Raw genomic sequence first — 16,188 nt, 5'->3', positions numbered from 1 at the left:
CTGTGTAAGACGTGGAGTTGTAATTTCCTGGATGAGCAATGTTATTTCTGTGGTGTAGCTCAGCACTTCTGTTCTGCACAGTGATGAGCTTGAAATTGTCTTGAAAATAGTAGTGATAGTGCAAGCAGGAAACAAATACCTACCTGTGCACCATACCTTCTCTGAGTACAGCGACAGTCAGCATGACTTCTCTGCTGAGAGCTGGAAAGGGATTTTTTTTCACTGTTTATCATTGCGGGACATCCTATACTGGTGACAGAATTGACAAGAGCCCATGAAGTTCAAAGGTCTGTAATGCTCGTGCTAGGACAGTTTTGGTGTAGTGTCCAACTCAGACAGGAGTGGTTCCAGTTGGCACGGCCTGTCAGTCCCCTCTTTTCACTTGCGTGATAAAGCTACACTAGAAAAAGAAGATTCTTCTACTTTGTGTAGCTGCATGTGAAACACTTGCTGGTGGTCTTGCTGAACTGAGCACATCCCTCGTGTCTCCATCAATGGCCCCGGGGTAGGGGATGGAAATACGGTCCCTGTTGACTCCTGTGGGGAACACAGCTGTTGGATCAAGGAGTATGAGAGAATACCTGTAAGGAGGATAAAGAAGCGGGGCTGGCAGGTACCTATAAAAGAAAGTAGTGGGAGTGCTGGGACAGAGGGCGAATACTGAGTTACCTATATGTCTTAGGAAGCTTTAACAACTTACAAGTGGCAAGTTGTATCTTTATAATATTTTTGTAGTATATATTATAATAATATTGTAAAATATAAAATCTTTATGACATCCCAGTGAGCAAATCACTTTACATTGTTGGGATTCTGGATTCAAGTCTTGCAGGCCGCAAACATTTGGGAGGATCATAATAGTTTTCAGACATGTTTATCACACATCTAGAAATCCATCCATATAATGCAGCATGATAATTGGGCTCTTCGCAAGGCAAACCCTGCACGGAGGTGGAGTTGAAGCATGGTGCATCCGAGGTGCATCTGCAGGGAGATGAGCGTGAGGACTAAGGGAAAGGAGTTGTGGACCCGGCGGTAAGAGGTTGCCCTGAACAGAAAAGTCTGCAACTCTTTTCTGTTGCCAGTTGTGGAGAGCATTAAAAATACAGCCTAATGTGGAAGACAAAAACAGAATATTTAAGGTGGATAAGGAGAAAAAATATTAGAAGTAAACTGGAAGTGGTTGGGAAAGGGGGCTGCAGGCTATGCCTTTAGGGACAGTTTTAGGAATGGGTAAGATGAACCCTTGTCAGCAATGATCCAAGTATACTTGATCCTGCCTCTGTGCAGAATTTGGACAGTGATCTCTGGAAGTCCCCAGTGTTTCCGTGGTACTGTAAGCAGGGCTTTTCAAGGTTATCTGTGGACAGCAGGCTGTGTGTAAACAGAAAGTCTCGGGACTCCAAGAGCAAGGCTTGCCAACAGCACTCAGGAACAGCAGGCTGGGGGAAAGATCTGCTTCCTTGGAAGTAGTAAAGGATGGCTCTCCTGTGGTGCTATGCTCGGTGTTCAATTTATTAGGGTGAGAAGATGGAGCTGGAGCTGACTCTTCACCTGGCCTTACATTTCTAGTGCCACTAGTGAATCACACAGGTCACATCCTACACTACTAGTTACTGGTGATTCTGCATCCCTTAGCTTGAGCGCTTCAGTATCCAAAGATATCTTGGAGAGCAGACTCATCCGTCTTCTAGAAGTTAGACGTGTACAGAGTATCTTAAAGCACATCAGCCTTAATGAGCAATTTTGAGCATTCGTCTTTTTATCTTACTGTCTTGGAACTCTGCAAAAACAGTGTCCATGTAGATGGAGAGAATACAGTAGAGAAGGGCAAAAGAACTAATCCAAGAAAAAAAACCCCACCAAAACAAATGACGTCTAGGCAGTATTCAAAATTGCAAAATCAAAATCCCCAGCTTAGGCACCACCTAGCTCCTGGAGGCATCTAAATTCCATAAATGCCTCATTTGCCTTTTCTCTGTGTTTGTTTGGGTTTTTTAAAGTTATTTTAACACCCCTCGGGTGCTGAGTGTTATACCTATGTGCCTGCCCAAAACTGCTTGAGGCTGATCATGATCCAGAACGAAAGCACCCTGGCCCCTCAGCCTCCCCAGGTGCTCTCGGAGCACACCTAGCACACACGGACACCATAAGATCGAACACCCAGTGGCAGCTACCACTTTCTTTTGAAACATCTCATATAGCAGCCGAATGGTTGGAAGGCTTAGGGATCAAAACCTGCTTCTCTGTTTTATCCAACAGTTGCTTTATGAAGCACACTGAGAGGCTGGCACCAAGAGTAAACACTGGTGGTCTAGAGCTATTGCTTCCTTCACGTACTCTGTTTCTTGTACTGAGTCCAGAATAATCATCTGCACCGTAGCATGGCTTATATGGGAATAGTGAAGAGTGGCCCTTTCTCCTGGCCCTCGCCTGAGGGCCGATGGTTAGTGCCTTCTCTGGGAGGGGTAGGTTTGAAGTGCCACAAAGGGAGGAAGGAATGAAAGCAGGTCTCCTGCTTCCTTAGGCTAGTGTTTAAAAGCAGGGCACGCTGCTGCTTCCTCCAGGTATGGCTCGCCCGCTTGTACGCAAGCGGAAGCGCGGCAATTTGGCGGCAGAGGAGAAGCACCTAATTTTGGGTCACGTGTGAGCATAGGCAGCTCCTGGTAGCTCTGAGCAAGGTACAGAGCTCCTCAGGCAGGAGAGCCAGCGGCGTTTCTCCTCTGGCCAGCCCATGCTAAACATGCTGACAGTAAGTGGCTCCACGCTCACAAGAAGTTGTTTTGGAGCCTCGGTGGTGTCTGACTTTTCTCAGAGGCTGCAAAAGCACCAAGGACCCTAACCCCGGGATCCACCCTTGGAGCAAGGCCCTTAAAAGCTGGGTGTTGCAGCGTGCATGTCTTTGGTGCCAAGTCTTTTTTGGAGCTTGCTGCAAGTAACTTGTGCAAGACCTCCTGCATAATGGCTTTGCAGAGCCAAAGCCCAGCCTGTCCGGTGGACTACAACCCTGCTGGCTCCTTGGATTTTCAGTTTGGTGAGGCTCACAGGACTGGAATTGGTTGCTTTTTCTCAAGTTTTTCTTTAAAAAGATCTTCTAGCGTTGCTTCTGTGGAAAAGCATTTCTGTTCGTTGCATGGTGCTGGCATGGGACTCGTTTAACCTGGAGGCTGGGGTCCATCCCGTAGGACAGAGGAGGAGTGCCGCCCAGCCGAGCCCTGGTTTCACTGGATCCAGCTGCGGTGGTTTAGGTTTCTGGCTGAGTCTGTCTGAAAGCGGCACAGAGCAAAACACAAAGAGAGGGAGGGTCGTAAGTACCCCCATTCTCTCCTGATAATCCCTTAAAAAATAATTGCAGGCCTAAACCTCTGGCCTCCAGCAAATTTTCCACTCGATTAGAGGCTTTTGTGAAGCGGGGGAAAGGGACACGCAGACTTGCACATTGTGCCGCTGCCTGAAACTTCCAGCTGGGATTTTTTCCATCAAAAGGGGATTTTAGTAAAACCATTATAAGGGGCTTAGTCACAGAAAAGCAGTTGAGCTGAGACAGGGGTAGATTAGCTTTAACATGCTTGTTTTTGGCACCAGGGACAGGGTGGAAGTTACACCCAGCCGCTCACATGCAGCCTCCCCGTCTGGTTGAGTCCCTGGCAGGTGTGTGCGGGAGATGATGTCCCCGCTTGTCCCCCCGGCACGCTGTGTCTCAAACCGGCAGAGGTGAGGGGAAGGGAGCGGGCAGCCGAGGCGCAAGCCCTCGCACCATGTGGTCTGGGTCTGGAAACCAAAAGTCGCTGTCGCTTGGTTGGTCTTTGGTGTGGTCTGGGCAAGTTTTTGCTAATGGATAGGTGCCTCTCAGGAAGGAAAACCTTGAGGGGCGATAGCATTTGCAGCCTTAAGGACCGTGTACTGCCCGCGCCTTTGATCCGCATGGGTGGTCCCCGAGTCACGGCAGGGACAGTCCTGGTGAAGATGTAGATAGAGCAGCTGGGCGAGCTGCAATCCGAGCCGTACCTGTTGTTGTGACGGGACATCGGCCTCCAGGGCTGTCAAGGCGGCACTTTTTGTCAGCTCCACGTTTGTTTGGTGAGGCTCGCTGTTGCCTGAAATAAAAGGCGCAACGGCTGAAGAGTCTGAACAGATAGGGATGGCTTATTGGAGCAGTTCCTGCTGCTGGGAGCATTCCACAGCCCGCACTCGTTCACCCAGTGCTTCTGGGGCTCTGGGTAGCAGAGCCTGGTGTGGGGAAGAGTAGGAAGATGTCCTCTGCACTTAGTGTTTCTCTGTCCTGACCCTCCCTCTCCAGGGCTACCTTAGGCTTGAAAACTCATTTCAGTTGTTGCTGCTCCAAGTGGCAGAAGCCAGCAGGACTGGAGGTGGGAGAGGTGGATGCCAGGTGCTGTTTGGCCACTCACGGATTTGGGATGTAACCTTAGTCAAGTTGCTTCCACCTCTCTTTCCCCATTAGTGATGATACTTCCCTTTCTGATGTCTGTGCACGTAATGAGCCATGCAGAAGCTAATTATTAATTCTAGTAAATTAGCAGGTATAGCTGCTTCTGAAAAAGACACCATCACTGTATCTGTAGCAGCAGTGTGAGAAGTGGATAAAAAAAACTATTCAAGTTTAGGTGCTAAAAAGGACATGCGCATACAGCTCCAGATACCTTAATCACTACAGAGGTATCCCACGGAGTAACCATGCCAACAACATAGCAAAGCCCTGCACAACAAAACTGAACTAAAATAATCGAAGCGTTAATTTAAGTTTGATCCTGCTCCATTACCATTCTCACGCTTGCATGCTTTAAAAAAACCCAAAAACCAAAAAACAAAATAATTTTCTTAGTGTCAAGCTATAGATGTCAAGAGGTGCAGACTTCAGGCAGAAGTACTAAGTCTGGGATGGATGTTTTCCAGAAGGCAGCCGATTCAGGCTGGGGTGTGCGGGTCTTGCACAACGATGGGGTGCGTTGACCACCGGTCCAGCTACGCCAGCTGTGGCTTCCCGTTTTGGTTCGTGGTGCAAACCTTCAGGACCCTTCACCACCATCAAGCACTGATGGTGACGATCATGATGAGCAGCAACGGAGTTCACCATCCCTTTGTAGCTTCGACCTCGGCCACCCCGCACTGATTTGTGCCCGCACAGCCGCGGTGCAGGGTTGCCGTGATCCGATTTCTCGCCCTTCTCACTCGGTGACCCCCGTACCCCCGCTGAGGACGTGGCAGGGGACCCGGCAACCCTGTGAGAGTGAATTAATTAGTGCGTGGAGTTTGAATTAATCGTGTGAGGTGGGGAGCTTTGGCCCGGGATGAGTCGACTCCACCGCCCCGGGGAACCGGGGGCTCCGCTGGGGCCCGAACGGGCCCCAGCGGAGCCCCCGGTTCCCCGGGGCGGTGGGCGGTGGGCTGACCCGGGAACGGGCGGGCGGCGGCACTCGGCGGGCAATGCTGCCGCCTGGCGGAACGGCGCCGCCGCTGCAGGCGGGACCCGGCCCGGGAAAGGCGGCGGTGGAGCGGGGAGGGGGGAGCCGGCGGGTCCTCGGAGGTGTTGCGAGATGGGGAGGGGGAAATCGGTGGCTACGCGGATGGGGGGAGGATGAGGATGCTTCACCCAGCCCACGCTGATGGAGAAACCCCGCCGGTATCATAGGCAGCATTCGCTTTGCTGTCTTACCACGTTGTCCCCGTCTGGTTTTACTGGGTGTTTGGGCAGACAAGCGGCCCAAGGGATCTCGTTGTCCCCGTCGCCTCTGGCCAACCCATATAGGGATTGGTGGCGCGTAGGGCGCTTTGGTCGAGCGGCTGCAGATTTGCCGGAGCCGAGAGGCCCGCGTTGCATCCCAGGCAGCTCCACGAGCCTGGAGGAGCAGAGGAAACCAGCTGGCCTGTGGCACAAGCAGCCTTACGGGACTTTTCCCCAGCGTGCGGCAGGAGGAGTTTATAGCGCTGAAGCTGGGGTGCTGGGCATGCAGCTGTGGCTGTCAAGAAAGGAGATAATGGCAGGGTTTTATTGCTGCTGGGCGCTTGGTGTTTTAGCTCACCGAACAAGGGGAGAGGCTGCTGGCTGCAGAGCTGCAGTCGGCGTGCCTGTGTGGTGCTGTCTGTACACCTCTGGTGTTGACCTGCCAAGACCCTTAAGTTGCTCAGGGGTTGTAAAGCTGGGACATTTTGGGGGAAGAAAGAGTGGAAGGAGAGGGGGGAAGAGGATGAACCTCAGATACAATTTTTTGGCTTTTTTTTAAAGCTGGGAGGGGAAATTGCTTCATCTTCAAATCACTAAACTGTGCCTGGAGACTCAAGGCTCAAAGGAAAGAAAATAACTAGGAGGAATTGCCCATTTCTTGATCCGAGTTAGTTTCTGTAGCAGAAGAGGAGTTTGGTTTATGTCTCAGTAACCCTCTCATGTGGAAATACTTGCTCAGGGCATGTGTCCAGGCCCTGGTATTAAACTTTTGACACTCTTTCCAAAACACGCCCCAGATTTTAGGGAATCTTTTAGGAAAATCATATTTCCGTTCATCTTTCTGTCATAAGGACAGATCAGATTTGGATCTTTTGAAATCTCTACGGTGCTATTTCAGGTTGGGCTGCCATTGAGCTAATGCATTTGGTAGATTTAATTAAAGAAGGGGGAGAAGCTCTAGCGTCCCTGCCAAACGTGGCTGGAGTCTAAGTTCTGGCACGGGAGCCCGACAAACCCTCTCCAGCTCTTTCTTTCGTGCAGCTTGGGGCTGGGGAATTGAGCGGGATGGCCTCGCTGGCTGGCTGCGGCAGGGAGCGTCATGCAGCCCAGCCAGCAGCTCTGGCATGGGGCCTCGCTCATGTCCTGAGGGGTCCTCACATCCAGCCCGCACCACCCAGCTGAGTTTATCGATTATCTGTTTCCTCCACAGAAGCCACTGCTAAAGAGCTGCTGGCTAAAAGAGTGGGATTTAAGGTAGAGGAGGGAGGGAGAGAAAACAAAAAAGGGTCCGCTTTGCTAGAAGCATCGTGCGTACATATGTAGCGAGGCTGCCAGATCTGCGGGACACTTACGCTTGAGCTGTTAATGGCAGCCTGTGCTAACTTCTACCTTTGGTTCCAAAAACTTTGGGTGTCTTGGCCACCCAGCTCTCGTTTTAACTCTTTCCTGACCTCCAAAGGGCAGGTTCAGCAGTAAGCTCTATACTATCTAGCACGGAGATCACCTCTTGTCCTAGCACAGGGGCCAGGTGGTTTGCGTGACAGCTGCCCCATGACCCCGTTATTTATTATCAGGGAAACAAAGGACCCCAGAGTCACCATGACAAACTGATTCAGTCGAACCTGTAGTGTGGGGCAGGAAGGTATAAAATGTATAAATCTGTCATTCACGGACCTCCCGTATGCTAGTCCATACAGTAGGACCCAGGTGGAGCCTCCTTTTCCTCCCCATCTCCCAGGGAGAGGAGCCAGCCACTGGCTCTGACCAGGGGAGCAGCTGCTGCAGCAGCCCAGGGACCCCCACACACACACAGGACTTCGCTGCAGCTTGCGAGCCGGCATCCCCCGCCGCTGCCCCTTGGTCCCTGGCTGCCCCCTCTCCTGACCAGTCCCTTCATCCCTCCTTCATGTCGCTCCTGCTCTGCTCCGCTTTCTGCCGCCGCCTCTTGAGCATGGCCCCTCTGCTCCCCACAGCCACCGGTCCATAAAGCAGGTCCCTGGTTCATCCTCCGTGCCCTGGCTTGCGCAGCTGTAGGCAAGGGACCCTGCTGCCCCAACTGGCACGGCTGGGTGGGCTGGGAGTGCTTTTGCTCTTTTGCTGGGCGCAGCAGCGAAGGCTGGCACCGAAGCCATTGCTGGGGACCGCGGGCTCGCTGACACAGATGGGAGACTTCCAGCTCGCTTCCAAATGCGGGGGGGGGGGGGTGGTGGTGGTGGATATGTTTTTCTACCCCAGTTGCCAACTGAGTCATCTTCAAAAATACAAGAGCGGCTGGAGAGTGAAAATGAAGTTTCCTTGTTACCCTGAGGAGTCATGTGGTAATTGGTCTATGGTTGTTGGCAATGGATTATTTATTTTAAGAAACCCTTCTCTTTACTAGTAGACGCATGCGTTCCCCCAGCCCTGGCCTCGCTAGGCAGGGAGGCCTGCGTCTGTGCCCGAGGTGGTGCTGTCACGCTGCGGCAGGAGAGGAAGGCATGAGGAGCACTTGCTCCATCTATGGGAACAGCCCAGGGCATCTAAACGCTGGGCTTCAGGGAGGCTTTGGTTTCGGCAGCTTCCTTTGGCTTGGGTTGCCCTTAAAGAGCATGCCAGACCACGTGGGCACTACTTTTGGCTTGGTTTTTTTCTAAGTGGGGAGAGGAAGTTTGGGGTTTTTTTCTAAGGGGGAAAAAAAAAAAAATCCTGTCCTAGTTCTGATTACAGAACTTATGAGCACACACGTTATATTTAGACACAGATGGCCCACCATTATCCATGTGAACATGGGGCTTAATAAGGAGATGCCATTTTCACTCAAATCCAGCAGAAACAAACCTACCTTGAGAGATGTATCATTCCCCATTCCTGGCTGGAACTGCTGCCTACCCCAGGAACATTTACATTTTCAGCAGTAATGGGAACCTGATCTGGAATTCCCGTTGTATATAACGTTCGTACATACATCCTCTTTTTCGGTCAAAAAGTTACTGTAAACTTTTTTCTTAACGCAGGAAAGACAGACCCCACACCTCCCTCCAAGTAGAGGAAGATGGATATAGTGTCAGGCTCAATTAGATCCAATTGTGGTGGCTTTCCCTAAAGCGAACAATGCAGCTTTTGTGATGGACTCCCAGCAGAAAGCTTGGAAGTCTTGGAAAGGAGGAGGAAAAAACAACACACACCCCAAAGTCCAAACCTTGAGATAGTCCAGGTCCTTGGGGTGTGGAGGAGATAGTGTTTCTTTTTAAGAGGGCCAGAGTTGGGCGCTATTTTCCCCTTTGAAATGCAGCACCGACATAAAAGGGGTGAGGTGGTTAGAGCTGGCAACAAAGAAGTATGCCCGGTCCAGCCTCAACCAAAAATACCTGTGGAGGCAGAGGCTATGCAGCCGGGGCCGTCCAGCCGGGACGCGGAGGGGACCTCCTTTGGTAGGGCATCCGACCCACCTGGAGCAGCCCCCCAGCGAGGGCTGCTGGAGCGGGGTAGCGCGGGGGAACAAAGTGGCCTGCTCAGTGCTGGAAGTGCTTAAAATGCAAATGTACAGGAACTTCAGACCATCCCCCTCCCTCCTCCTCCTCGGCGCGGAGGAAAGCAGCTTAAATACAGCCAGGCCTGGAGAGGAATGTTAAAAAGAGGGGAAGAATCACCCTCCTCCTTTCCATAGGGACCCGGGCCCGGCCAGATTGAGTATGCATGACTGAGCAAGCAAGCAGGGACAGCTCCTCTTTTAACTTTCCTGAACAATGGCTCCGGCTTCTTCCACCATTTCGCATTCCCCCTCCTTCGAGGCAGGAAGGGGGCAGCGGGGCGAGTGAGCCCCGCCGCCGGGCTGGGGGGAGACGGGCTTTGTCACTGCCCTGTAAACACCGCTTAAGCTCCATCTCCAACAACAATTAAAAAACCCACCTCGCGGAAGGCTAAAAAGGGACCCCGTCGGGTTAAAAGTCATACGTTGAGGAGAAAGATTATGGTATAGGACAAAGGACACCTTAGATTATTCAAATTTTTTTTTTTTTTACACGTTCCCACTTTACTTCCTCTTTAATCTTTGCCTGGGCAGCGGAAACCAAGACATTTTGGATTTTCCAGGCCCTTGTGTGCTGGCGAGGGCACGGGTTTTGGTGGCTGTCGCTGCTGGGCAATGTTTTTATTTGATGGGTCTTCCACCCAGGGTGGGCCTCAATTTAAATCACAAAAAAACCTCTGCCATCTACCTGGAGTGTTAAAAAATTAGGAAACACAGCCCTTCTGTCCCCCCTCCCAAATACCTTCCTGTACTGCCGAATACTCGATTCACTTGCTAGCGAGCTTCAGCACTTTTGGTTTGTCTGACCTCAAACTGAGCTGACACCTCACGCCGATGGGCAGCCGAACTTCGTTTCTCCCCATGGATGCCGCAAGCGCCCTTGCAGACAAGGCTGGTTCTACCAAACCCCTTCCTTACAAACTCTTCCTGATGATGTTACTCAACATCCTGCACAGGAGGCACCAGGCTCTCTTCCTTCCTTCTCCTCCTCTGTCACCCACTGGAACAAGAGCGAGCAGCCCCAAACCCCCAGCATGAGCCATACAGCATACTTACCAAACCCAACAGACAGATAAATAGATACATGCCTTTAAAAAGCACAGACAACACAGATAAGGCTTTTTTTTTTTTTTTTTTCAAAAACATACTTCATATTTCCTCTTTTATTATATAAATATGTTTAACCTTTTTACTGTAAGAATATAAAATGTTTTAAGAGGATCTTTGTTATTTTTTTTATACAAATTCACAAACAGTACAATTAATCCATAGGGGTCTCTGGGTTTGCGTTAACTCCGTGGTCTGGCCTGTTACTGTGGAGGATTTGAGATTTTGAACAGATAAGCAAAAAAAAGTCAAGATATTTTTCTTTAAAAAAAAACAAAACAAAACCAAAACTTACTCTTCCTCTTTAAAATAATAATTAAAAAAAAAAAATCTAAAGACCCAGCTCCATTTTATTGACAGAACAGAGATAAGACAGATGAACTTCAGTCTCCTCCCTGTCACATTGCAGCCTCAGGGCCCGCAGGCCAGCTCTGCTCCTTTCCACCTATGAACAGGAAGCCTGGCATAGTGACCTTTTGTAGGTGATTTGGGAGGGGAGGGGAAAGCATTTGCATATATCTATATATATAAATTTTTTTTAAACGAACTTGCATTTTACACGTTTCTGTTAACAGTAGCCCAATCCTCAGCATGGATTCTCACATGTTACATGTTTGTGCTAGAAGAGTAAAAATGCAGAAGCACAGTTTGGGTCCCCAGTCCCCAGTGAAGAGGGAGGAAGAGGCACAACCAGAATGTGAAGGTGGGACACAGTAGGGTAAGCTTAAAAACAAAAATTAAAAAAAAAAAAAAGGGGGGGGGAGGTGAGGGAGAGAAAAAGAACAAACCCAAGGGGCATTATTCCAGTCTAGGCACAAAAATGTTTCAGTCTCAAAATCTCTTTCCTGTAAGAATTCCAGGGCTTTTAAGGAGAAGAAAAAAAAAAAAAGTAACAAATTAAAACGAGGTAGCCAGACATCATATATATATTTATATATATAGAATATATTCAGCAGAAAAAAAATGTACTTAAAAAATCCACAAGAACAGCAACTTCAAATGTCTTTAAAAATAAAACCATGTAAGAAAATGAATACTGTAAAGAGGAGAATGAGTGAGGAAAACTGTGATCAGTTACAGGATGTAAGCAAGGGATAGATGGGAGAGTAAGAGGCTGTTTTTGTAGCAGTAATTTTTTTTATGCATTTCAAAATAAAAACAGGTCACAGTATCTCAAATGAAGCAGAAATGAAGCTGGAGATTCTTCCTCAAGTCCCCTGGGTAGAGGGGACCTAGCCACCCCTTCTACCCACTCACCCCTGACCCAAAGAGGAATGGATATGTAGCTGGATATGTCTATCCCTGTTGCCAAGAAGAAGGAGGGGAGAAAAAGAGAGAATGATGAAAGGGAAGACGAGTCTCGGTAACTCTCAGTGTCCCCCAGTGCATGGGAAGGCTTAAGAGACTGGGGTCCGTGTCCTGTCCCCACAGAGAGAGGAGAAGGAGGAAATGGTATCTTCATCTCCAGTAGAGAGATGGGGAGAAAGAATGGAGTGCCTAGGCTTTTCTGTCAACCGTAGTGCAGGATGACACGGAAACGTACTGACAAAAGGAGAGGCTGTAGCTATCCCTAGTCTCAGTGCAGTGGAGAACTGGAATAGCAGGAGGTTGTATCCACCCACAGCAGAGAATAACATGGAACTGGAGATTGAAAACAGATTTTTTAAAAAAAATAAAAGAAAAAAAAATCAATGTACCTAGGGAGCAGTATTTCTGTCACAATTCCCAGTTGACAGGGGAGGGGCAAGCGCAGAGGTGGAATGGTTATTTTACCAAAAGCTGTGTCTGTGCCCAGTGCAGGATGACTGGGTAGCTGGGTACATAAGTGTAGCTAGGAAGCCTTTTCTGTTATTGTTTGTTCCCATCTCCATTCCCACTCTCCTTTATATAAACCAAAAATAATCTATTCTGAATACATGGCAGAACAAGGGTCTGTCTTTATCCATCCTTAGTGCACGAGGGGATGGAATCAGGGAGTGGGGATAAAGAGGGGTGTCTCTAGCCCCAGTGCATAAGTTTGGGCTTCTACCTCTTCTGCAGGAAAGGATGCTGTGGGGGAAGGGGGAGCTCTGTCTCGCCAGCGTGCAGCTGGAGGCACGACCTGGAAAAAGGATAGGTGCTTTCTCTCTCTCGTCCTGCCCCCCCTTCCTCCTCCTCCTCCTCCTCCAGAGCAAGGGTAGGTAGGCAGCACAGAAGGGTTGAAGGATATACTCTTTTTCTCTGTGTTCCTCCCTCCGGTGCCAGGGTGCGTGGGTAGCGTGGCTCTGTGCGTGCCCCTCTCTCTCTCTCTCTCTTTCTCTCCTCCATTGCAGCAGTCAGTCAGTCAGTCAGTGAGTCCCTCCAGAGGAGATGGAGGTCTCAGAGCACCCCCCTCCTCTCACCTGACCTTCTCGCTCTCAGTCATTTCCCAAAGTCCCAGGTTGAGCACCTTGAGGCAGGGCAGCTGGGTGATGCGCTCCAAGCCCCGCTTGGTAATGCGGGTGCAGCCGTAGAGGTCGATGCCCGTGAGCTGGCTGAGGTGTTCGGCGATGAGCTCCAGGCCCTTGTCGGTGATGCGGACGCACTGGCCGATGTTGAGGGTGCGGAGCCCGTGCATCTGTCGCACCATGCGGTTGATGCCCTCGTCGCTAATGTGGCAGGAGCAGAGGGAGAGGGAGCGCAGGCCGTCCAGGCCCTGCGCGATGTAGGCTAGGCTCTGGTCCCCGACCTTGTCGCAGAAGGAGACGTCGAGGCCGGACAGCCGCAGGCTGCCCATGGCCAGATGCATGATGCCCGTGTCGCTGATGTTGTCGCAGGAGCGCAGGTTGAGGCTGCGCAGGCTGCTCATGTGCGACAGGTGCAGCAGCCCCGCGTCCGAGATGCCCCCGCAGAAGCTGAGGTTGAGCTGGCGGAGGCGGCCCAGCCCGCGGGCCAGGTGCTTGAGCGAGAGGTCGCTGAGCTTCTGGCAGTCCTGCAGCGTGAGCTGCTCCAGGCCCAGGCAGCCCTCGGCCGCGCTGCGCGTCATGCCCGCCAGGTGCCCGATGCCCACGTCGGAGAGGTGCCGGCAGGAGCGCAGGTTGAGGCTCTTGAGGCGCTGCAGGCCCCAGGCGATGAGGAGGAGGCCGGTGTTGGTGATGTTGCTGCAGCCCCCCAGCTCGAGCACCTCCAGGCCCTTGAGGTACTGGGCGATGCGGCCCAGGCTGCTGTCCGTGATCTGCTTGCAGAGGCTCAGGTTGAGCGAGCGCAGGGAGCTGATCTCCGCCACGAAGGCGTGGCCCAGCCCGTTGTCGGTGAGGTTGTAGCAGCCGCTGAGGTTGAGGCTCTCGATGTCCGCCATGCCCTGGATCACGTAGCTCAGGCTGCGCCGCAGCGACAGGATCTGCACCCGCCGGATGCCCCGCGCCGCCAGGCTGGGGAAGAGCGAGGGGTTGGCGCGGCGCAGGTGCAGCTTGGCCTCCACGCCCCGCCAGACCGAGCGGTGGTAGGCGGCGTCCCGCCAGGCCGTGCACACCTGCGCCGCGCGGCCCTTGTCCCGCACCTCCAGGTACCCGAAGATCATGGCCAGCAGCTCGGGGAACAGGCACGAGATGTGCGTTTCCATCGCACGCCCGCGCCCGGCCGCCCCCGCCGGCGCCGCGCTCCTCCTCGCCGCCGGGCCCGGCCCGCTTCCGCTCGGGGCCCGCCCGCCTTCCGCTCCGCGCCGTGCCGCGCCGCGCTCCTCGCCGCCGCCGCCGCCCCTCACATCGCCGGCCCGGGCGGCGCGGCCCGGCCCGCGGGAGACGCTGCTGCGCGACCGCCGGCCCGGCCCGGCCCCGCGCCCTGCGGCCGCCGCCGCCGCCTCTACCGCCGCGCCGGGCGGGCCGCGCCGCTGCTGCCGCCGCGCTGCTGCGGCCGCGCCGCCCCGTGCCGCATCGTGCCGCCTCCCGGCGGGCGGGCGGGTGCGCCCCGGCGGCGGCGGCGGCCCCCGCGCTCCGTCCCTGGTGCCGGCCGCCGAGCCCCGCCGCCTCCCTTTGTCTCCGCGCTGCCGCCGCTCACAGCCCGCGGCCCCGGGCCGCCCGCATCCCGCGGCGGCGAGAAGGCAGCGAGGGCAGGGGGTCGCGCCGGCCCGGCCCGGCCCGGCCCGCCCCGCCGCCGGTACCGACTCCGCCGCTCCGGGCCCGGCCGCCGCCGGCCGCCTGCTCCGCTCCGCCGCGCGCCGCTCGCTGCTGGGCCCCGGCGCCGCGCTCCGGCCGGGCGGGAGGGGGAGGAGGCGCGGCGAGGCGAGGCGGGGGGGGAGGAGGGAGGGAGGGAGGAGGCGGCGCTGGGCCGGGCCTGGCGGCGGCGGCGGCGCCGCTCGCCTTCCCCCCCACCCCCCCCCCGCGCCGCTTGCGCAATGGTACGATCCGGAACACTCCGAGCTGTCGCCCTGGAAACAGCGCGGCCCATTCGCTGCGCCCCGCCGTTAACAGTTGCTGCGCCCCGCCGCCCCTCCGCCGGCGGCGCCACCGAGCCCCCCCCACCCCCGAGCGCCGCCGGCGGACCTCGTCCCCCTTCCCGCCCTGTCGGTGTGGAGGAGTCGTGGCTGGGCGCTGCGTTGTCACCCTCGGGTGACTTGTCCCCGCCTAGGCGGCGGTGGCGGAGCGCTCCGTGAGGGGAGGGTCGAGCCGCAGATGGCAGCCCCGCTTCGGCTCGGGCCCGCACCGCAGCCCGGCCAGCCCCCTCGCTTCGGGCCTCCCTTGCTCACCCGCTCCCCGTGAGCCCCCGGCGTCTGCCACCGGCCCACCTCAGCCATGGGCCGCGTTGGGCCGGCTGGTAAACAAACACTTGAGCTCTCTGGGGAGCCCCCGGCCCCGTGAGGAGGGACAGGGGCTCATGCTGCTGCACGGGGCGGCAAGGGGAAAGCGGGCCGCTGCCTCGGCCATGCCTGGCGGAGCACAGGCCGCTGCAATCTGCGGCTTGCCCTTGAGACTGCGTGATGGCCTTGAGGGCCAAAGTTTGGGAACCTTCTGTCTCGGCATCCCTGCAGGAGCGATAGGAGCATGGCTGTAAATAGCTCGGAGATCTGGGTAACTGTCAAGGTTGCTAGACCTCCGGGTGGACCGTTTTAGGGCCTCCGTGCTGGGAAATGGAAAAACGTCTGAAAATGGCTTTCAGCTAGTGGTCTTCTTGAGCTAGCTCTGAAAATAGTTGAAGTACTCACATAAACCATGCAATTTCCAAGTGATTTCCAGCAATTTCAAGAAAGAATGTTTGAAATCCCTGTTTCCTACATGTCCGTAGCCTTGTGTAATGGTAACTGTGCATGCTTCAACACTGGGCAGTGCTGCGGCAGTGTTAAAAATGGGTTAAGTTCTACCAGAGATCAGGTAAGGCTTTTCAAAACAGTTTCAAAGAGCAGGGCTGCCCTTCTGTGCCAAAGAGCTGTAAAGAAAAAAATAAAGTTCACAGTTGTTCAACACGACAGGGCGCATTTTTAATACTGTTTGGATTACTAAAATACTGCAAAAATCAGCCTAGTTACTGGCGTGTTTGCTGTACCGAGACTTTCACTAACCCGAAAGAATAGGCTCTATTTTAATCATCATCTAAATTTATCTGCTACAGAAATGCCCACGGCTCCATCTTCACGTACAGATTCCATGTTAGTAGACTCTGTTGACTACTTAGAGGTTGAAGGTTTAGGTTTCATTCTGCTTTTTTCTTTTTGCTTTAAGTTGAAGGCAAGGCGAGTTGAAGGACTCTGAGGCCCTGATCCTACAGTGAGATCCCCATGCATATAAGCATCACTATCGACGTTAGACTGTGGTTTGGCAACGCAGAAAAGCCAGCAGTACAACTCCTATTACTGGCTCAAAAATGGGGTGGCCACATGATGTGAAGCGCTGACCTGGTATTCATTCACTCTGCCTGCTCAAGTTAATTCAAGAAGTTT

General features: G+C 53.5%; 2 protein-coding genes across 3 annotated transcripts in view; one reads left to right on the top strand and one right to left on the bottom strand.

Annotated features, from left to right (window-relative positions):
* WNT5B (Wnt family member 5B) overlaps nt 1–16,188 on the top strand; it is a 77,936-nt gene that overhangs the window by 24,566 nt on the left and 37,182 nt on the right. The gene's annotated exons all lie outside the window — the stretch shown is intronic.
* On the bottom strand, nt 10,631–14,060 carry FBXL14 (F-box and leucine rich repeat protein 14). Its single transcript, XM_052789173.1, has one exon. It carries the CDS (start codon nt 13,876–13,878, stop codon nt 12,676–12,678), a length of 1,203 nt encoding a protein of 400 aa, XP_052645133.1. The 5' UTR covers nt 13,879–14,060; the 3' UTR covers nt 10,631–12,675.

The sequence above is a fragment of the Harpia harpyja genome, chromosome 6 (assembly GCF_026419915.1).
Source record: "Harpia harpyja isolate bHarHar1 chromosome 6, bHarHar1 primary haplotype, whole genome shotgun sequence".
Lineage (NCBI taxonomy): Eukaryota > Metazoa > Chordata > Aves > Accipitriformes > Accipitridae > Harpia > Harpia harpyja.
This window is presented reverse-complemented; position numbering and strand designations above follow the sequence as displayed.